Here is a 23,623-nt window from a genome sequence, read left to right as displayed (position 1 = left end):
AATAAAGTTTAGTAATGATTACATTGTTTTTTTTATGTGTTCATCATGACGCGGCAAACATTAACACATCATCTACACACACACACACACACACACACACACACACACACACACACATGTTTATATATATTGCATGTGAGTGACTGGTGTGAAAGCGCTTTGATTTGTCTCTGCACAAGATTCAGCGCTATATAAATACTAATATATATTAGTATCATTATCATTATTATTATTATTATCATATATCATGTAATCGGCAAAGTATAAATTCAGAATTGTACACATTTTTGGTGGCCTGATGGGGGTGCCAGGGATGGGAATATGGGTTGTTTTTTTCTGACCCTTTATTTTCTAAAATGACCCATTGATTTGTAGTGAACCAGTCATATAACCCATGATGTTCACAACCAGAACCATACTTAATTTCTGTTATGCTATATTTTGGAAGAGAAAGCTTGCTTGGCTTGCCAAGGGCCGATACTATGGACGACAGTAGCAGATGCTAAGTAATGTTACAGTTAAGTAGTGCTAGTTTATTAATACTCTAAATTTAACTCATTAGCAAGACAATTGGTTTTACTCATCAGCAAGGTCATGTTTGACTTAATATTATCACAGTAGTTAAAAGTCGCTCATGAACAAAATTCCTTACTTGCTCATTTGTTAATTTATTTGTGTGATCAACAGGCACGCGCCGAGAACGCAGATATCTGAAAAGAACATCAGCACCCAGTGGTTTTGCATGGACAGTGCAGAAAACTCCGGCGCAAATGAAACGAGAAAACAGACAGCAGCAATGACAAGGAAGTGAAACAGTGAAAGCTGCTAATCAATGGGCAGCCGAGCAAGCTGTAAAGGCCAGGGAAGATGACAAAAAACAAGGTATATTTCGATTCAGATATCCATGTTGCTGCAGAGGAGGTTCTCATAACTGTTGTGGTGGATGAAGTGACACAGACTGTGGTTGGAGAAAGCAGATGTGACCAGAGTGCTGATACGACTATCTGTGAAGCCTTTAACGGTTCTAACACTCAAACTGACATAAATATAAAAGAGCCATATTTGTGTGTGAATGCCATCAAACACCCTGACAAACTGGTGAATTTTTGTACAGGGCTGGAAAATTATGTTGTGTTTTCCCATGATTTTTGGTCTCTTGGTAAAAATGGCAATCATTTACAGTATGCATGTACAGAAAGATGTATATATATCACTTTATCAGTTGAAAATCAGTTCTTGTTGATGTTAGTGAAGCTGAGACGGCCTTACCCCTATTTTGAGCTGGCGAGGATGCTGGGTGTGTCTGTGACCACTGTACAAAATGTTTTTGTCACATGGATGAATTATTGTGCTTGTCAGTGGGTGAAGTAAACTGGTGGCCAGAAGCCAAACTTGTGCACCACCACTGTCGTGCAGACTTCAAACTGAAGTTCCCCACCACTAGAGTGATTGTGGATGCTACTGAGATTGGAGTGAAACAGCCATCAAATCTCAGATCACAGAAAGCCAACTTCTCTAGTTGCAAACACTCCAACACTGTCAAGGTTCTTGTTGGTGTAACACCTGGAGGACTGACTTCCTTCATCTCAGAGGCATGTAGTGGGTCAACCAGTGTCAGACAAATTGTGGAACGCAGTCCTCGTACTCTTTAGTGTGAGCCAGGAGACTCAATAATGGCTGTATGTATATATGTATATATATATATATATATATATATATATATATGTATATATATGTATATATATATATATATTTGTAGATGCCCCCCAACAACAATTCAAGTTACCAAGAATTTTGTGTATTGATGTTGAAGCATTTGTCAGACGTTACTGGGAAAGTAGAGGTTGGATTATCTGTATATTTTGGATTATAATGAAGCTCATTACACATGAATTTTGCAAAAGAGACCCTGCAGTCTTCACTTATTCCTGGGTGTTGAAATGCTCGAGATGATCGTATCGAGAAGCAAAAACAGTTTCTGCACTTGCACATACTTTTGGTGTTATATTTGTTTTATCAGAAATGGTTGGTTTGTTTGAACAACAAGAACTGACTGAATACCTCATTCTCAGTTTTTTTTCTTCTGTGAATGGAAATCAAGAATAATCATCTCATATACAAACAAGGAAGATGTACCCTTCAAATGTAGAATGTGGTTAAGTCGCGATGAAGATTATAGGAAAATAGGTTACAAAATGAAGAAGAAGAAAACGAAGACAAGACAGAAAGAAGAAGAAGAGGAAATTGGCCAAAAAGAGGTCCGTCTGACAATAATTCCATCCTCCTCCTCCTCCACACACACACACACACACACACACACAGACAGACAGACACACACACACACACACACACACACATATATATATATACATACTGTATTTTTCCTCTGTCTGTTCTCACATATTCACATCCATACTTACACTCATATTCGCACCCCACTCTCACTCCCAAAATTAACAACCACGCACGCACCACGAGCGTGAGAGAGAGGGAGAGAGAGAGAGCGAAAAACCAGTCTAACCTCACGGACGTTAGCTTTACGATTATAATCATTTCCTTTCGGCACCTCCAAGCTATTGGGCGCTTCTTGCCCCGGCTTAACTCAGAGCTTTTTATGTGCAAAATTGGCAGGTGGTGGTACTCTAAAGCGGGATCACTCAACGATCGTTCCGCAAATGATGCGAGGTGTTTTTTTCTTCTTCCTGAATTAAGCATCTGATCCCGTCTAAACGTGGTCCCATTAAGCAGAGACAGTGTGTCGTGGTGAGATTGAAGAATGGAGATTGTTAAAGGAAAATGGATTCTTGGTTTATTAATCTTGTTAACCACCTACTTGAGCAACTCGGAATTCGCAGACCTGTTTTAATTTCTATTTTTCAGACTCTTTTACAGTTCATTACTGACCAAATATTCTTCAGCTACCAAATGCGTTTGTTGTAGTGATGCTGTAGTTTAGTATGTCGTTTTGTATCTCGAGCTATTGAAAACTTACTAACATGAAAGTGTGTTCTCTACAAGCACTGGGAATGTTGATAGTTTTGACTTTTTACGTTTATTATCAGTTATGATTACTATTGAAGAACTGGCTTCCTTTTTTGAAGTTCGTTAAATGATTTTCTTAAATTGTACTTCCATTTATTTCAAATGTTTATCTATGATTGTACCCTCCATTTATCCCGTTTCCCCCAACCCACTAAACATGTTCCCCAGTCTCTTGAACAACTATCTACCTGAATATCTAGTCATCAGCCCCACCCACATGTAATATGCAGCTTCTGTTCAAACGTGTGTGTGTGTGTGTGTGTGTGTGTGTGTGTGTGTGTGTGTGCAGTGCATGCATGCGTGAGTATGCACTAGTTTTTATATTGATATGCACTTTATCTTATCCTACTGTATCTGTTTATGTATGATTTTCGATTTATGTTCGTATCTTGTTATGTACTATCCCCCCCCACACGCCTCTCCCCCCCCCCAATATTCCTTGTGACCCCGGTACACTTGGTAATAAAGACATATTCTATTGTATTCTAACCTTTTCATTGATTCTTTTTTTCTGAGTGACAACACTGAAATGTGAAAATTGTTTCTATAATTAGGTCAATAATCACGAGTAAACGTAATGGGATGGTAAACAGAATTCCTTCCAATGCAAGGATTAACTGTACTTTCTGTTGATGCGATCGGGTTTAGTTTGAGTTCAAGATGTATGGTCACTGTATCGTTTGGCGAGTCTGGATGCCGTTTGTATTTTAGTGATGTCTATATTATATAACACTATGCCGTCATTGTTCGTAGGAAAATAACAAGCGCACAAGGGCGTAAAAAAGGTGTGATTCTGTTTCAGTCATGCACACACACACAGACACACACAGACACACACACTGACAGACAGACACACACACACACACACAGCGCGTTGGGCGCATGCATAGGTCAGGCAACTGACATCGTTTTACTCCCGAAAACGGAATATGGCTGCCAACTTGGCGGGATAAAAACGGTCATACACGTAAAAGCCCACTCATGAACATACGAGTGAACTTGGGAGTTGCAGCCCACGAACGAAGAAGAAAGAGGACTTTTAAGCAGATGTCGTGGAGCCTCTGTGGAGGAGTCTCAACTTTTCAATCCCTTGCTGAAAAAAAAAAAAAAAAAAATCAAAACCTTGCTGTGCGCTTTTGACTTTTACTTTATAATAAACGATAAAAGAGTGCAATGATACGAACTGAAAAAAAAGAGATAAAAATAACGGATTTCGTCATCGGATTGGGATAGGAACAAGGCTCATCTTCGAGAACATAACTCCAGTTTGGGACTTAAAAAAAAGAAAAAAGAAAGGAAAAAAAAAGTGTTACACCCGTGTGTCTGGCTTCACAAGTGCACGGTTCTACTTTGTCCGCCCACCCTTCCCGCGATCTCCCTCACACCCCCCGAGAAAAAACCCCAACCAAACAAAAATGGGATGTGGCAGCCATATGTCTGACTGCACCAGTGAAGGGTTCTGAGTTGGTGAGTAATCAACGCGAGGGGAAACGGGTTTGAAGGTGAGATCTGTTCGTCCTTTCATTTCACACCCCCCGTTTCCAGGAGGACAGAGAGAGAGACAGAGAGAGAAGAGACGGAGGGAGGTGAGGCAGGGGTTATTGGCATAGGAATTTGAATTGGGGGTGGGGGGTTGGTGGGGGGGGGGGGAGTGAGAAAGAACTCTGGAAAATTGACGTGAAAGGTCACCAGCCTGTCCACACAAGTAAAAAACATGGCATTGAAAAACTAAGGAAAATGAGATGGAGAAAATCAGGAAGAGAAAAACAACTGTTGGACTGTGTAGTTTGAACTCAACCTGAAATACTAAACAAAGCACAGTAAACAAATATGTTTAACATCTGTCAGACACCTGCCTATTTTGTAATACAGGGAATATGAGTATTATGATTATAAAGCTTAAAAACAGGCATATATTTTCCCTCGTTGAGCTTTTGTATTATTGCCGTGCTTGCTTTGTTTATTCATTGTCGACCTGGTGTATGTATACTTGCGCATTCGCAAACTTATATTCATTGCGTTCGCGTGTGTGGGTGGGTGCATGTTTTTATGTTGTGCAAGCTTGTGTGTGTGTGTGTGTGTGTGTGTGTGTAAGTAAGTAAGACTGTCACAAACGCCATCACAGAAGGTAAGCCACAACTGCTTTAGCAAGTTCTCCATCTTTATTCTTCATTTCCGCTTAAAGGATTTTTTGTTGTTGAAAAAAGAAAGAAAAAGGAGCTAAAAAAAACAAACCGAAAAACTAACAACATGCGCGTCAAAAGATGCGCCACGCCCCCCTTAAACTACCACGACCACACAGTCAACCACTTCGGGCCACCCGTCACGGTCTCCAGACATGACGTTAGGTCAGTTGAGGGCACTCACTCAAGGTGCGGGGTCTGCATCTTCAACTTGTCTCACTTCCAGTAGATTGCCCACATCCCATCCAAATATAAAAGCAATGAGGTGATATAAAATCATGGAAATCACAGTGCAGAATAATGCATTGATCATGACCAAGATCATAGCCAGGCAGATTTTGAGGCACATCTTCAGTATTGGATTCATATCAGCCATTTTCTTCCAGGCGTCGTAACTTTCCGAGTCAGGATTGGAAAGGGACGTGGTTCAAGCTTGTTCTGAAAACAAGGACGTGTGTTACGTTTACGCTATATTGACAGCGCCACCAATTGTTTGTATTTGTTTCTGCCTGCGATTTTATTTGTTTTCCAGTCTACAGAATTTTTCCAGGGACAACCCTTTTGTTGCCGTGGGTTCGTTTACGTCCGCTAAATGCATGCTGCACACGGGACCTCGGTTTATCATCTCGTCCGAATGACTAGCGTCCAGACCACCTCTCAAGGTCTAGTGGAGTGGGAGAAAATACTGGCGACTGCTGCTGTGATTCGAACCAGTGTGTTCAGATTCTCTCGCTTCCTAGGTGGACGCGTTACCTCTAGGCCAACACTCCAGAATCAAATACTTTTTGCCACCGAGGGAGGGGGGGGGGGGGGGGGGGCATTGAGTGGCGCCATTTTCTCCCCACCAACGAATTTCATTTTGCCTCTCCAAAACATTCACACCAACAGGTGCATGAACGACATGCTGTGACGTTTAGCCTAGCTTTGCTTCATAGATGAATTATATTCATAGTCAAATTCTAATGATTTCACACGGATCAAAGTATTGTGATATTTATGATAACGGGCTGACATTCACCTGGGAAAATAAAGTGATAGCGAACAAGAGGAAGAGGGAGGGTGTACAGAACAACGGGGGAGAGATGGAGGGAAGGAGAAAAAAACTGCTCAGCTAATAATTGACAATGTCCAAAGTAGGCAATGCAAAAGATAAGACAGTTTCAGTTTTACTTTCGAAAGTGAAGTTTGTTTTCTAAAATAAATTGGACAGAAATCAACAAAAGGAAAAAAAAACCATGACAAACGGATATGATACGATGCACTCTTTTTGTCAAATATAAATCCTTTATCCTCCCCACCCTTGTCTATCCATACAAAACATTTAAAGTCGAAAACTTAACCATTAAAACACTGACTTTTCATAAGGCGCCAAAGCGTGCATACTGTTCCATATTTACCACACTACATCTGCTAAAAAGGGGGATGGAGGGAGATACTTGACCTATGCACTGACCCGAAGCACTGTTCAGGCCTACCATAGGTATATAAAAAAACCCAAATTGATACATGAACATAGAATAAAAGAATTTGTACAGCATGTCATATACTGATATACTATTTACATGTAAGGTAAATGGAATGAATAGAAATAATGAACCATGCTCTTGTGGCAGTCTTCCTATGTTCACAACAAAAGTTGTCTCATTCTTTATTCAAGTGGAGCCTCAGAAGTGGTGGATGGAGGGAGGGATGGCAATCTTTCCCGAAAAAAAGAGAAAAGCTCCGAATCATTCACTTACGACAATGTTCAGGATTGTTGACATCAGATACCAGCCTTACCACCAGGAAAGTTCTTGACACCTGCAAGCAAGACCAGCAGAAGATCCAAGCCTACATCTTATAGACCATGATATAGACAATATTGTAGAAAGAACTTTCAACAACAGTAAGGGCTATGTCATTCCATTCTGCAGGACAGACAAGCTAAAGAACTCATTCTTTGTGAAAACAATAGCGGAATGGAATCAGTTGGAGGAAGGAGTTGTGAGCGTAGGGACGACCGCAGCATTGAAGGCGGCCATCAAAAGACCCCTGCCAGCTACTGTTTCCCATCAGTAACAGTAGCAGTAGTAGTAGCTTTTTTTTGTTGTGCATGCGCTCTCCAAGTTCCGTTGCGACGATGGCCATATTGGCCCCTGCGACGTATTGATCCTGATCCTGATCCTGACTTAGTATTCGTGATAAAAACAGGAAGGGTAAGGTACACTGCGAAAACATTGTCAGTCTATTTCAAGAAAGTTTCCTTGTCCAGACTACTTATTGAATAGACCGTCATGGTCATATGTCGCTTAAACTGCAGGCATTCACCCCCCCCCCTCCCACACACAGACACTTGAAACAGAATACAAACGAGCAACTTACTTGGTTAAAAACAGAAGCTAAAACTGGACAGCTGGAAGCCCAATGATAACACAACAGAGTAAAAAGAAAAGTGCCAAGCTCCTCGTCAGTCAAAAGAATGAAAGGTGATCGTGAAGAAGTTCACATCTCACAGGGTGTTGAAATGCTCGTGATAATTGTGAAAAATATTGATTCACGTGCCCAGTTCCCTAAGGAAATGACAACAACGACAAACAAACAAATCCAGCTTGCCAATTCGTGAGTCGAAATGTTCGTGATAATCATGTCGAACATTCATTCACGTGTCCAACTGCGTTAAAAACCAAGTTCGAACCACGTCTTCATCTGAGGTTCCATCTTGTTTCCATTGGAACACAGTATTTCTTTCACAGCTCAACTCGACAATTGTCTTTGTTTCAGGCAAAGTGTGTGGGGAGCGGTGGTGAGGGGGTGGGGAACAGAAGCAAATGGAAGAAGGTGCTCACACACAACACACGCACACACACACACACACAACACTGGCACACATACATGCAGAAACATATATTAAGAAGAAGAAGATGATGACAAAGAAAGACAGAAAGAAAGAAAAAGGAAATAGGCCAAAAATAAGTCGACAGTCTTGTTACCCTGATCTTGTTACACACACGTTTCTGCCCACCCAGAATATGTATTATATATATATCTGTTATCATGGCCGAAAACAGAATCATATCACAAACAGCAAAAATGCAAGGTTTTCCTTCAAATCTGGATTCCCCATCAATCTGACTCTCCTCCATTTCTTCTAACAAATTCACATACAAACAGACACGCACATTCGCATTCCTTTCTCCCTTCTTAACTCACAACCCTTCGTGCACGTGTGTTTACAGAGAGAGAGAGAGAAAGTGAGAGAGATACAGAGACAAACAGAGAGGAGAAAGAGCAAGACAAAATGTAGAACGCCATTTTCTATTTAGATTTACGAGCGTAGATTTCCTTTTGTCGTCTCCAAGCCTGTAAGCGCTTCTTGTCCCGGCTTTACTCTGAGCCTTTTATGTGTGAAATTGGCAGGTGGTGGTTCTCTAAAGCGGGGTCACTCTAACGATTGTTTCGCAAATTATGCAAGGTGTTTTTCTTCTTCTTACTTGATAAAGCACCTGATCCTGTCCAAATGTGGTCCCATTAAATGGAGACAATGTATCGTGGTGAGAACGAAGAATGGGATCGTTAAGGAAAATGGATTCTTGGTTTTACTGACCTTGTTAACCACCTACTTGTAGGACTCTGAATGCAAGGGTTCGTAGACCTGTTTTTATTTTTGTATTTTTCAGGCTCTTCTGTGGTTCATTAACTCATTAACATTCTGTGACTCATTATTATTTAACTATCAAGTGCATTTGTTTTAGAGATGTAAGAGTTTAGCATGGCGTTTTGTACTACGAGTTTATTGACCTCACTGACATGAAAGTAAGTTTGTTATCTGCAGGAATGTTGATATTTTTTTTAAACTGTTTATGTTTAGTATCAGTTATGTATCCTGTTGAACGACTGTTTTCTCTTTTGTGAAGTTCATTGACAGTTCTTTAAATCTACTTGTATTTGTTTCAAATGTTCGTCTTTGACTGCACCCTGCGTTTTTCCCGTTTACCCAAACCCACTATACATGTCCCCCCTTATCTCCTACCTTTTCATTTCTTTATTTGTCTTAGTGTTAGCATTTAAATGTGAAAATTAATATTCTAATCAGGGCAATAATCATGATAACCAGGACATTATACGAGTAAATCTAATAGGATGTTAAACATAATTCCTTCCAATGCAAGGCTTTGCTGTACTTTCTGTTGATGTGACTGTGATTAGTCCGATTTCAAGACTTCGTGTCGCTGTATCATTTGGTAAGTCTGGATGCCGTTTGTAATTTACCATTGTTTATCATATGTAGCTGTGTGGAAATTAGTTGTGTACACAGTTAATATGTATGCATGCATTCCAGGCCTGACGAGTACGTCGGGGTATGTTGCATTTAGGCATCTGATTAGCTAATGTGCAATGAAAACGGATTTATCTGAACGCAGTGTCGCCTCCTTGAGAAACTGAAACTTAAAACTTAAGCCGCACAGAGACTTAGATTTATCGTCTCGTTAAAATCACTAGCACCTGGACCACTAATCAAGGTCTAGTGATGAGTATATATTCTGGTCTGTATTAAACTCAAATCCGAGTTCTAAATCGTGTGCTTTAGTACTAGGGCACCGCTCCATTGTTTCACAGTTCCATTTTTTTTTTACCTCACAGGAGGCAGCGCTGCCGACGCACACGCAGACCATAGCCATTTTCAATATCCCCCAAGGAAAGATAACTTGGGGACAAGTACATCCACAGGGGGGTCAGCTGGGAGAGGGAGGCAGTGTAGTGGAGGGGGGTTGGAGTTAGTTTCAGTTTCACTTTCTCAAGGAGGCGTCACTGCGTTCGGACAAATCCATACACGCTACACCACATCTGTTGAGCAGATGCCTGACCAGCAGCATAACCCAACGCGCTTAGTCAGGCCTTGAGTGCATGCTTACATATTTGTGTACCTATGAAAGTGGATTTCATTTTACGTAATTTCGCCAGAGGACAACACTCTCGTTGCCATGGGTTCTTTTTCAGTGCGCCAAGTGCGTGCTGCACACGGGACCTCGGTTTATCGTCTCATCCGAAAGACTAGACGCTCAGTTTGATTTTCCAGTCAAACTTAGGAGAAAGGGCGAGAGCGGGATTCGAACCCACACCCTCACGGACTCTCTGTATTGGCAGCTGAGCGTCTTAACCATTCTGCCACCTTCCTCCTGGGGATGGGGAGATTCTCTCTCGGTGGGAGTGAAAGGAATTGCCGAACGGAAGAGTACAGGGGCACCGTGACCCTGAGGTTTGGGGATGGAGGGGTGGGTGGGGGCTGTGCGTGGGGGGGAAGGGGTCGGATGTTGAGGGTGGAGGTTGACGGAGAGGTGGAGGGGCTTATAGCAAGAAGTGTGCTGACAGCGTCGAGGACGAACGGCTTGGAGGACGCAGGTTCAAATCCCAGCAGAGGTGGGTTTTTTGGCCCGTGTCCGGCTCATACCCAGAGGAGAGTGTGCTGTGGGCTTTTTTTTTTTTAATTTTAGTAAAAAAAAAAAAAATTTTGTACTTTATTTTATTTTATTTATTTAATTTCATTTTTTCTCTAGGCTTGACTAAGCGCGTTGGGTTACGCTGCTGGTCAGGCATCTGCTTGGCAGATGTGTAGCGTATATGGATTTGACCGAACGCAGTGACGCCTCCTTGAGCTACCGATACTGATAGCTTAGATGGGGAGACCGGGACCACAGTGGAGTGTTATCCACCTCAAGGATGCATCTTTGGGTGTGGTGCTCTAATTACCTGACCAATACTGCAAGTGTCTATCTCTTGGGCCTGGTTAACGCCGGGATATTATGACAGGAAGCGTAGAGTACAGCTTTTTCACGCAGTCCCAATCCAAAATGGACCTCCATAGCAACATCGTCATCGTCTACGTCATCCTCATCCACCATCAGTATAAACAAAACAGCCTCAAAGTCTGGCCTTTCGTGCCCTGCTGTCGTGGTGACCTCAGTTTCGACGCCCCTCCACTTCTGTGCTTGGGTCGAGTCCTGTCAATGTCTTCAGTGTCGGCAGATTCATGGGGGTCTGTCGTTTGAGGGACGTGGTGGCGGTCTCCACTCTGGGAGGGACGCTCACTGAAGTCTGGCTCCGCGACTAAACCATTATTGTCGTTAGTAGGGAGAAAAGTCGGACTGCTCCAACTACAGGGGGATAACTCTGCTCTCCATCGCAGGCAAGATCCTCGCCAGAGTCCTCCTAAATCGGCTGGTGCCTACTATCGCCGAAGAACATCTCCCAGAGAGTCAGTGTGGCTTTAGAGCCAACAGAGGCACCACTGACATGGTCTTCGTTCTCAGACAGCTACAAGAAAAATGTCGGGAACAGAACAAAGGACTGTATGCGACATTCGTCGATCTCACGAAAGCTTTCGACACCGTGAGCAGAAAAGGTCTGTGGGAGATCATGAAACGTCTAGGATGCCCCCCAAAATTCCTCAGCATGGTCATCCAACTACATGAGGAACAGCGTGGACAGGTCAGACACAGCAACGACCTTTCGGAGCCCTTCCCAATTGGAAATGGAGTGAAACAAGGTTGTGTCCTCGCGCCGACCCTCTTCACGATCTTCTTCAGCATGATGCTCCAACAGGCCACTGAAGATCTTGGCGACGACGACGGTATCTTCATCAGATACCGCACTGATGGCAGCCTATTCAACCTGAGGCGGCTACAGGCCCACACCAAGACACTGGAGCAACTCATCAGAGAGCTTCTGTTTGCCGACGATGCTGCCCTCGTCGCCCATACAGAAGCGGTCCTGCAGCGTATAACGTCCTGCTTCGCAGAGGCTGCGCAGCTCTTCGGCCTAGAAGTCAGTCTGAAAAAGACGGAAGTTCTCCACCAGCCTGCCCCACAGGAAGAATTCCACGCTCCTCACATCAACATCGGTGAGACAGAGCTGAAGTCGGTCCACCAGTTCAGCTACCTAGGCTGCACCATCTCGTCTGACGCCAAGATTGACAAGGAGATCGACAACAGACTTGCAAAGGCAAACAGCGCATTCGGCAGGCTGTACAAGAGAGTGTGGAACAACAAACACCTGAAGAAAGACACAAAGATCAGCGTGTACAGAGCTGTTGTACTGCCCACCTTGTTGTATGGTTCCGAAACCTGGGTCACCTACCGGCACCACATACGACTGCTTGATCGCTTCCACCAGCGCTGCCTTCGCACCATCCTCAGCATCCACTGGAGTGACTACATCACAAATGTCGAGGTCCTGGAGCAGGCAAAGACTATCAGCATCGAGGCAGTGCTGCTAAAGACCCAGCTACGTTGGGCAGGGCACGTGTCCAGGATGGAGGACCACCGCCTGCCCAAGATCGCGCTGTATGGCGAACTGTCCACTGGCCACCGTGACAGAGGAGCACCCAAGAAGAGATACAAAGACTCCTTGAAGAAAGCTCTCGGTGCCTGTCACATTGACCATCGCCAGTGGTCCGCAGTAGCCGCTGATCGAGAGACCTGGCGACGCACCATCCACCAAGCTGTCTCCTCCTTCGAAAACAACCGCAGGGCCAGCCTTGAGGACAAACGCAGAAGGAGGAAGAACCACGACGCTGCAGCCGCGAACCCAGACCAGACTTTCCCTTGCAACCGCTGCGGCCGACTCTGCTTTTCCCGCATTGGCCTTGTCAGCCATGAACGTGCCTGCATCAGACGTGGACAACGCCCTTCCTAGATCTTCGTCAGCGAAGCCAGGCCATGAATGAAAAAAAAAAAAAAGGGGGGCTTAGGTGGCGTCCTAAGTACGTTGAATCAGAACAGGCACCATTGAACACCATCGAAGTGACTCAGCAGCAGTGCAGGGTCTCCTCTGGTGTGTGGCCTGGCGACCAAACATCGATGGTTCCCTGTGGACTGCCGACGCTGGTACTTTGACAAACCTGGGTGTGGCCATGTATGGGGAATCTAAATGAACGGCGTGGGAGTAATGACAATGAAACGGTGGAGATGGGGCAGCAAAAAAAAAAAAAAAAAAAAAAAAAGTATGCTGACATTTAAATGTCTCCAGAGACAAGTGCCTCCATAAGTGGAGAACATTGTCTTGGGGTCCTGAATCAGGTCCTTAACGAACGAACGTGTGTGTGTGTGTGAGTTTGAGCGCCTGCGCGCGCGTACAAGCGCACACGTGTAATTAGTTTAATCATGAGTGAGTAGAGATGATGTTGCTATTATTGTTCCATTAGGTTTGGGACAATGCAAGAAGGCTGTGTACTTTCTTCCCGTCATGGTGTCCCGGTGTGGAAAATGGAGATGCGCAAGCTTGACCTTGTAGCTTGAACTCAAACATAAAACAAAGCACAGCAAACGATAAACATGGTACCATTCGTCACACACGTTTTTATCTCATAGTACAGCGAACTGGTGAAATATGAATATGCTTTAAAATAGGCCTGTACTTTTCTCGTTTAAGTATTATTGCCTGTGCTCGTTTTAATTCATTGACGTAGTGTTTCAGCTTACAAAACCAAGGTGCGTTTGCGTGGTAACGCACAAGGCACTATGCTGATTACCGTAAATAGGCAAAATCTGTTGTACATTATCTAATGCCGATATATATATATATCCATATATATACATCTATATCTTTATGTTTGTGTGTTCACGTGCACAAAGATAGTTCCTGAAAGACAGACGGCCCTGGTGTCATTTTTTCTGTGAGGGAACGCACCTTAAACGACAGATTGGGACAGGGTATTGAGCAATAACCTGCATTAAGTGCTCAAAGGCCAAAACAAAAAACGTTTAAACTACATGCACCCTGACAAAAACCAGAACTGATTAAAACGTAGTTTTCCATCTTTATTGTTCATTCTAACTTGCGTCGTATGTTTTATCACGAAAAACATTACGAATTAAAACGGAATCTTTAGAAACGAACAAATGCAAAACTCGTTGCGCTGCAAGATGCGCCACGCCCCTCCTCGAAAACAGGACCACTGTTCTAGCCGGCAAGTGACTGATCAATCGCCTGGGAGCGGCGGGGACCTGCTGCTGCGCCTGGGTTGTCACGGACATCACGTGTCTTGGAAGCTGTCACTCCATTTCCTGTTGTCTTCGGGGCTGTGCCCATGACATGTTCGTAGGTTCCGGTCAAGCGTAGCACGCAGTTGATGTTCCAACTCCAGATCAACCCCACGCAGCATAGTACACCGTACCCTACGGGGTACAGCAAGTACCAGAAGACAGGGATTACCACCCAGTGGAAATGTATCATGCTGACTGGGAGCAGCAGGTTCTCAATGGCCCACATTGAGCCATTGTCCAGGGAGTTTAGAGTCCAGCTGAGCGCCTTCCCCAAGGCGTTGCAGAATGTGCCGAACCTTTCCCAGGCTGACGGAGTAGGAGCAGACATGGCGCGAGCTGGTTCTGAAAAGCAGGTTTTGTCACGGTTTAGTTGTGATGTCTTTCGTTCTTGATTTAGAAAGGGGGGTGGGGTGGTGTTCGGCGAAGGTGAGAGGGAGAGAGGGGAAGGGGGGTGGTGGCAAGATAGACGGAAAAGGGGAGGCAGAGACAATGAAACTGACAATAGCCCATTTGGGTGCTGTGCAGAGAGGGTTAAAGGAAAAAAAGGATAAAATACAAAACAAAAAGCAAACCCCAAAACAGCCAAACATGTAAATCAACTATAGGATAAGTCCAAACTATTCTGTCCATGTGGGTAACATTGATGGCAATCACCGTCACAGAAGAAACCTGTAAACGGGTCAATGCTGGTTTAAAAAAAAAAAAGAGGTGAAATGAAAGTAAACACTTGAGAATCCTCTTCACAAACATCGTCATTCACGAACCAAAAAATCCCAAGAGCACTTGCCGAATTCATAACAAGTTTCATCATCGGAAATAAGCATTATTACCTGTTCATTTTTCATTAGGTTCAAATAATTGTCATGTTCTGAATTGGTTGTTCCATGTTAGTCACCACAAAATATACATATTTTCGTTTTCAATCAAGTGCTGTAAATTTTCTGAGAGAGAGAATCTTACTTTGAAAAGGTACACTTGAATTCAGTCTCTAAAATAATGTTACTTGAGTGACAGTGCATGGCGAAGTGGTGTATTTTTTTCTCTCGAAAAGAAATTTCGGTTCTGGTTTTAATTTTAATTTTCTGCTTTTTTTCATTTTTTCCAAAGACCATTTTCATCAAGTTGGCTTTACCTTTCATCTTCCAGCACTTCATTTTTTATGTTCACCAGTTTTGCTGAATATGGGTGAAAACATTCACCTTTTTCTTTTAATATTTTTACCAGTAATGAAATGCATTTTATGAAAAAAAACCCCACCCCCCAAAACAACTTAACACCTTCACCTACCAGGTATATAACTATTCGTTTTACTGTGAAACACTACTCCACAATATCCACATTTCTTTCCCTGTGTTCTTTCCATTCATTTTCTTTCGAAGACGGAAAAGTTCTGAATTGGTTAACAATGTATAGATAATACTCCATATTCCTTCCCCTCTTGAAGAATAAAAGCCAGTCAAAGACTGGAGGGGACGAAATGTAGAGTATATATTACAGGGGAAGAAATAGAGTATTGGATTGTTAACCAATTTACAACATTGTCTTCTGAACAGAAAGGTACAGGGAATAAATTGTCCACTACTCTTTTCACTAAGTAAAATACTGATAAAAGTGAGAAAATGCATATTTTGATTTTCAAATGTTCCAACATTGTTATGTCAGTCTGGCACCATAGAAAGTGATGCCATTTTCTCTCCACCAATCAATTTTCTTCGCATCCCATAACATCCATTGCAACAGCAGCGAAAAGGCCTGACAAATGAATTCGATACGATATTTAACTTGTATATCGAAGTGACACCCTTGTCCTTCCATACAAGATATATTCAAAGTATGGAACTGACACCACTGAAAACTTTTTCTGTAATTGTGGAAGTTCAAATGTGCAGACTGATCCATAAATCACACCACATCAAAATTGGTTGGGGGTGGGGAGGAGTGGGATACCTGACCTAGGCACTGACCCAACACACTGGTTACACCTGACAGTATCACAAGTGTAAATACTAACATGAAAAGAAGTGATAAATCAACTAGGTAAATACACGGACAATTAAAAAAAATATATATACGTACGTACACACACACACACACACACTATATATATATATATATATATACACACACACACATATACATACATACACACGCGCAAAACTTCCAACACAACAGGAATGGACTCACCTGCTAAAAACGCGAGGTCTAAAACCGGAGCAGCCGAAAGCCCGATGTTAACGCGAACACTGGAATTAAAAGAAGTGCCGAGGTCCTCACTGGTCGAAGGCAGGGGAGGAAACCGTAAATTCACAGCTCACTGAATGTTAAAATGCTCGTGATAATCGTGAAAATGTGGAATCACGTTTCCAGTTGGGGGGGGTGGGGGGGGGAGCAAGCTCGCCATGTCGTGAGTTGGAATGCTCATGTTACAATGTTTGAAAAAAAAGAAAAAGAAAAAAAAAGCCAAGTCAGCACGACGTCTTCATCTGAGCTTCCATCTCGTTTTCATCAGAACATGAAATTCTTTCACAGCTGGACTGTCTTGTCTGTTTGAGGGGGCTGGAGTGAGACGTGTGGGGTTTGGGGGTCAGAATCATAATTAGGACAATAACCACTATTAAATGTCATGGGATGTTAAACATAATTCCTTCCAATGCAATGTAGACTGACTGTATTGTTTGGTGAGTCTGGATGCTGTATGTAATTCACGGTTGTTTATGTGTAGTTATATGTAAATTAATTGTGTTTTTAACCCTCTGTAATAAAGGAAAACAACTTGCAGGGCAAAGGGGGTGAGGGGAAGAAGAAAAAAAAACAACTGGCGTATTTCTGTTTTGCACACACACACACACACACACACACACACACACAAACTACCAACTGAAGTTCTCCTATGCTTAATCATGGCGTGCGTCTGCGTGTTTTGGTTCGTCTGCACGTTCATGTGTGTATGTGACGGCATTTGTTGTAGGTGCATGTGTGCGTGTGTGTGTGTGGGAGGAGGGGATGGGGGGCGGAGGGGCCGGGGATGGGTGGGGGGGGGGGGTTAGGTGTGTGCATTGCATGCATGGATACATCTGCATGTGTATGTATGTATGTATGTGTGTGTATACATGTTTGTGTTTTTACGCTTACGCGCCCTGCAACGTTTCACATTAAGTGTATGCTCTCAGGGATGTGTGCATGTGCACTTGCCGTGATATACAGTCACAATGTATCAGCAACGTTTGCGATGAATCGCATCAACGTATGCCACAGTGATTGTATTTTACGTTTCACACAGTCGAAATGTATGTGTGATATTCGGGCTGTGGTCCTCAGAGAGTGCGTCGCCACTGTGCATTGCCACCCAGCGCATTTTTTTTCTTCAATTTTTTTTTCTATGGAATTTTGCCAGGGACAACCCCTTTGTTGCTATGGGTACTTTCACGTAAGCTGAGTGCAGACTTTATACAGGAGGAATGTGGCAGAAATTAAGATGCCTATCTGCCAGTACAATGTCCATGAGGGTCTAAGCTCGGTTCTCGCTCTCGTCCTTTGACCGGAAAATCAAACTTGGCGTCTTGTCATTCGGACGAGACAATAATCCGAGGTCTTGTATGCAGCACACACTTGGTGCACTGTAAAAGAACCCATGACGACAAGTGTTGTACTTCTGTAAAAGATATTCACTCTGAAAGATACACAAATGTATGTGCATGCATTCGAGTCGTGACTAGCACGTTGGGTTATGCTGCTGTCAAGCATCTACTTAGCAGATGTGGTGTAACGTATATGAATTCATCCGAACGCAGTAATGCCTCCTTGAGAAACTGAAACTGCAAAGAGTTCTTTGGTTAATCATCTCATCCAAGTCACTAGCACCTAGACAACCCCTCAAGGTTTAGTGGAAGGGGGAGTAAAAATTCTGGTCTGTATTAAGAGACGTGAACACGTGGACACTCGTTTCCAAATCATCTGATTTACCAACAGGGCACCGCTCCGTTGTTTCACAGTTCCGTTTTTACCTCAGGTTGCGCTGCCGACGTACACACAAGCCCCAGCCATTTTCAACATCCCCCAAGGAAAGAAATTGGGAATGAGTACGTCCACACGGAAGGGGTGGGGTGGGGGTGGGGGGCAACTAGGAAAAGGGAGGAAGGAGTGTAGGGAAGGGGTATGGGGGGTGGGGTTATAGGAGCTTGTGGGTGTGGCGAGAGGGTCGGGGGGATTTCGCTCGGTGGGAGTGAAAGTAATTACCAAACGGAAGAGTACAAGGGCACGGTGACCTGAGGTTTAGGGATGGAGGGGTGAGTGGATGCTGCACATGAGGGTGGGGAGGAGGGGGAGGGGTTGGATGTTGGTGGTGGTGAGGGTTGACGGAGGACTACACGAAATATGCTGACAAAAAAATCTGCAAAGACATGTGCCATCGTGAGAGGAGGAGAATACTGGCTTGGGATCTTGATTCTGGTGCTTGTCCTGAACGCGCTTGTGTGTGCGTGTGCGTGTGCGCGTGTGTGTAAGTGCGCACACGTACACGGATATCTAGATAAAAGAAAGACGACCAAAAAGGATGCTGATTTTGGTGTGGATGTCCATTAGGTTTGGGACTACGTGACAAGGCTGTACTCTGCACATCCTGTCATGATATCCCAGTGTGGAAAATGATGATGCAGCTAATCTGGATGAGAAAAATAAAACTGCTTGACCTTATAGTTTGAACTCAACATTAACCAATACAAAGTAAAAGATAAACATGGTAACATCTGTCACACACGTCTTTATTTCGTAATACAGGGAAACATGTGATTATAATGCTCTAAACTAGGCCTATATTTTTCTCGTTGAACAAATATATTTGCCCTGCTTGCTTTGTTAATTCATTGACGTGGTATTATAGTTTACAATAACAAGGTGTGTGTGTGATAACGCACAAGCCACTATGCTGATCACCGCGAATGGGTAAAATCTGTTGCGCATCACAGTGGTGCGCAAATCACCGCTCTTCACCATGACACACGACACACACACGCACGCACATACAGATATATATCTCATGTACACGTATGTACATGTGTGTACATGTGTGTGCGTACATGTGCGTGTGTGTGTGTGCGTGTGCGTGTGTGTAGGGAGATAGTGACTGAAAGAGACGGCCCTGGTGCCATTTTCATGTAAAGAGGGAACACACCTTTAAACAGACTGGGAAAGGGTAAAGGGGCAATGAGAACGATCTGCATTAAGTGCTCAAAGGCCGAAAAAAAAAAAAAGAAAAAAAAAAGTTCATACACACCCAAACAGAAATGAACCAGAACTACTTAACGAAGTTTTCCATCTTTACTGTCCATCCCAACTTAACGTCGTGTGTTACGACTGAAAATCACTGCAGCTAAAGAAAGGAAGCTTTCAGCAAGAACATATGGAAAACCGACATTGCGCTACAAGATGCGCCACGCTCCCCTCAAAAACAGGTCCACGTTTCTAGGCGGAAGGACTAACTGATCACCATCCGGTTGAGTGCAGCGGGAACCTGCTCTTGTGCCGGGGTTGTCACGGACGTCACGTGCTTTAGAGGCTGTAGCTCCAGTCCCAGACGTCCTGCAGGCTGGGGGTTCCGAGGCTGAATCGTTCCCAGGGCCGGATCTTTTGAATAGCGCTGGTTGGAGAAAGGTGCAAACCACCCAGAAAGGCACGTGGTACACCACAGCCCAGAAGAGAGACTCGACCACTGAGTAGAAGAATTTCCGGCTGACAGGGAGCAGCAGCTGCAATGATCCACATCCAGATCTTGTGCAGGCAGTTGAAGGTCCTGATCATTGCTGGAATGAAAGTCTTCTTTAACCACCTTTCCCAGGTTGGTGGAGGCGCTGGGGAAGCTGGTCCTGAAAAGCAGTTTTTGTCACGTTTTAGTTGTGTTGTCTTTCGTTCTTGGTAAAGAAAGCCTATGGGGTGGGGGTGGGGGTGGTGAGGGGGAGACAGGAAGGCAGACAAATGCAGAGGGATTGAAAGCTTTGAATAAGGACAGAGTGAATAAGAGTGGTTGAGAGGATAATAGTGAGGGAAAGGAGGGCGGGGTGGGGTTGGGGGTTGGGGGCAGAGATGGAAATTATTTACAGTAGCCCACTTGGCTTCTGTTCTGTGCCAAGGGGCAATAACAATCGAAAAACAATGCATAAAAGAAAGGCGAAACGTGTAAATTCAACAAAAAATGTTAACTTCGTCCAAATTATTTTCCATGACGGCCTCGCCTCCCCCCACGCCCCCCTAAAAAACACAAAACAAAAACAACAACAAAAACAAAACAAAAAAACAACAACCAAAAAACAAAACAAAAAAACAACAACAAAAAAACAACAAAAAAACGAGGCAGTGAAGGGATTCAAAAGTTTCTAGATATAATTTTTGTTTCAGTTTTGGTTCTGCTTTTCATTTTCTGTTTGATTACGTGTTTTTGATTCTTTTCAAACGCATGATAATTTATCAAGTTTAGTGGTTTCCTTTCATCTTCCCCTACTTTATGTTCTTCATAGTTTTTGCTGAACATGGTGAAAACATTAAGGTACTTATACCAGTAGTAAAATATATTATAAAAAAAACCTCTACCCGTACACTACAGATAAAAGTGAGAAAAATGTATATTCTGAGATTTTCAGATGTAATAAACATCCTTACGTCACAGTCTGGCACTGCAGAAAGTGAAACCATTTTCTCTCCACCAGTGAATTTTGTGTTGAATCCTCAATAACACTCATACCAACAGCTGCATTAACAACTTTCTTCTACTTTTTTGGGGGGGTGCTTATTCAGAGGTGACGGGCGCAATAGCCAAGTGGTTTAGACGTTGGACTTTCAATCTGAGGGTCCCGGGTTCGAATCATGGTAACGGCGCCTGGTGGGTAAAGGGTGGAGATTTTTCCGATCTCCCAGGTCAACATATGTACAGACCTGCCAGTGCCTGTACCCCCTTCATGTGTATACGCACGCAGAAGATCAAATACGCACGTTAAAGATCCTGTAACCCATGTCAGCGTTAGGTGGATTATGGAGACACGAAAATACCCAGCACGCATAAAATGCTAGTAATGGTCAAACTTATGACCGCTGAGCATTAATGGAAGAAGAAGAAGAAGAAGAAGAAGAAGAAGGTGATGTATTTATCATTCTAATGATTTAACTCCAAAATATTTCAAGGTTTGTTCTCACAGACAGACATCAGTTGGAAGACTGAAACTGAAAGAGCCAGTGAACGAGTGAGAAAGGAAGAGGGAATAGGGAGGGTGGACAGAATAACGAGGGTGTTAAGGGCTGAGAGATGGAGGGAGGGAGAAAGAATTGCTCAGCTGATAGTACCAAAAAATATCCGACTGGGCCATGCAGAAAATGACTGATCAGATTTAGTATAACATTTGAAAAAAAATCGTATTGTAAACCCCCTCCAAGAAAAAAAACAAAAAACAAAACAAAAACAAACAAAAACCGCCCCCCCAAAAACAACAACAACCACCACCCAACAAAACAACAAACAAAAAAAAACAAAAAAACGAAAAAACCCCAACCAACAAACCAAACAAAAAAAACAACAACAAAAAACCAAAAACCCACAGTAGCGAAAAACTCGATTGGTGGATTTCACACGATATCGATCTATCAATACACCCACACTTATATATATATATATATATATATATATATAGAGAGAGAGAGAGAGAGGGGGGGGGAGGGAGAGAGACAGAAAGACAGACAGACGGACACGCTCTTTGCACCAGAACTCAAAAGAAGCAACTAACCTCGATTAGAAACTGAACGCTCACAAATAACTTTCGGATCATGGTTACGACTGCCGATGGCCATATTGTAACGCGAACACTGTACTTCAAAGAAGTGTCAAGCCAGCAACACTTTGGTCGAAGGCACGGGAAGTAAACGTGTGCAGGTTTACAGCCGACTGGTTGTTGAAATGCTCGTGACAATCGTCTTTTATGCTGATTCATGTGCTCAATTACTTTAAAAAAAAAAAATCTCTCCGTGCTCGTGATACTCGTGACCAAAGTTCGCTTTAAAAAAGGTTCGCACTACGTCTTCAGTTCAGCGATAAACTCGTTTCCACTGGAACACAGAAATTCTTTCACGGCTTAACTGCCTTGTCCTGTGAACGGACGCACGCACGCATTCACACACAATTGCATACATTTACAACAAGAAGAAGAAGATGATGATGAAGATGAACAACAAGAAGAAAGAAAGAAAGAAATACACTGAAAATCAGTCGACAGTGTGGAAAAACTGCCGCCGATCTTGCCTTACACACACACACACACACACACACACACACACACGTTCCCCAAACCACCCAGTATACATAGGTGATACACCCGTGCATCTGGCAGCACCGGTTTTGTGTTCTCACGGAGGAAGGTGGCAGAATGGTTAAGACGCTCAGCTGCCAATACAGAGAGTCCGTGAGGGTGTGGGTTCGAATCCCGCTCTCGCCCTTTCTCCCAAGTTTGACTGGAAAATCAAACTGAGCGTCTAGTCTTTCGGATGAGACGATAAACCGAGGTCCCGTGTGCAGCACGCACTTGGCGCACTGAAAAAGAACCCATGGCAACGAGAGTGTTGTCCTCTGGCGAAATTACGTAAAATGAAATCCCCTTTCATAGGTACACAAATATGTAAGCATGCACTCAAGGCCTGACTAAGCGGTTGGGTTATGCTGCTGGTCAGGCATCTGCTCAACAGATGTGGTGTAGCGTGTATGGATTTGTCCGAACGCAGTGACGCCTCCTTGAGAAAGTGAAACTGAAACTGAAACTTGTGTTCTCATTTGTCCCACCACCACCATTCCCGCTGAAAAGGAAAAAAAAAGAAGAAAAAAAGGCAAAGAAAAAAAGTGAAGTGTGACACGCATCTATCTGCACCAGTGAAGGGTTCTGATTTGGTGAGTAATCAACGCGAGGAGAAACCCGTTTAAAGGTGAGATCTGTTCGTCCTTTCCTTTCACACCCCCTCGTTTCCAGGAGAACAGAGAGGGGGAGGTGGGGGAGGGGACGTGGGGTGTGATGAATATAGAGAGGGGGTGGGAGGGGGGTGTTGGGAGGGAGGAGGCGTTGTGGGGGGAGGGGGGGGGGGGTTCGGGGGGATGGGATGAGAGGCTGCGAGAGAGAACTTCGGGAAATGAAATATGACGGATCACCAGCCTGTCCTCACGTGTGAACACGAAAAATCCGGGCATGAAAAAACACAAAACCAGATTCAGCAAATCAAGAGAGGATAAAAAAGCACAACTGCTCGACCACACAGTTTGAATTTTACATAAACAAACCTTTAAAGTTTACAGAAATCATGGTAAATGACTGTTGTATCATCTTCAGTCATCCACACTGGAAAAAAGTCTTAGCT

General features: G+C 43.6%; 2 protein-coding genes and 1 pseudogene across 2 annotated transcripts; 1 reads left to right on the top strand and 2 right to left on the bottom strand.

The window, feature by feature from the left end:
- The first annotated feature begins 867 nt into the window (after positions 1-867).
- Positions 868-7,068, top strand: LOC143286629 (uncharacterized; annotated as a pseudogene).
- A 6,949-nt stretch (positions 7,069-14,017) lies between these two features.
- LOC143286491 (uncharacterized) lies at positions 14,018-16,532 on the bottom strand. Its single transcript, XM_076594069.1, has 2 exons — positions 16,430-16,532; positions 14,018-14,587 (listed from the first exon to the last, which is right to left on the bottom strand). Exon 2 carries the CDS (start codon positions 14,571-14,573, stop codon positions 14,163-14,165), a length of 411 nt encoding a protein of 136 aa, XP_076450184.1. The 5' UTR covers positions 14,574-14,587; positions 16,430-16,532; the 3' UTR covers positions 14,018-14,162.
- Positions 16,533-19,583: 3,051 nt separating this feature from the next.
- LOC143286490 (uncharacterized) lies at positions 19,584-22,161 on the bottom strand. The gene is made up of 2 exons (XM_076594068.1): positions 22,012-22,161; positions 19,584-20,106 (listed from the first exon to the last, which is right to left on the bottom strand). The coding sequence occupies exons 1-2, from the start codon at positions 22,073-22,075 to the stop codon at positions 19,793-19,795; spliced, it is 378 nt and encodes a 125-aa protein (XP_076450183.1). The 5' UTR covers positions 22,076-22,161; the 3' UTR covers positions 19,584-19,792.
- Positions 22,162-23,623: the final 1,462 nt, after the last annotated feature.

Source organism: Babylonia areolata, chromosome 10, assembly GCF_041734735.1.
Source record: "Babylonia areolata isolate BAREFJ2019XMU chromosome 10, ASM4173473v1, whole genome shotgun sequence".
NCBI lineage: Eukaryota > Metazoa > Mollusca > Gastropoda > Neogastropoda > Buccinidae > Babylonia > Babylonia areolata.
Note: the sequence above shows the minus strand (reverse complement) of the source record. Positions and strands in the feature narration are given on the sequence as shown.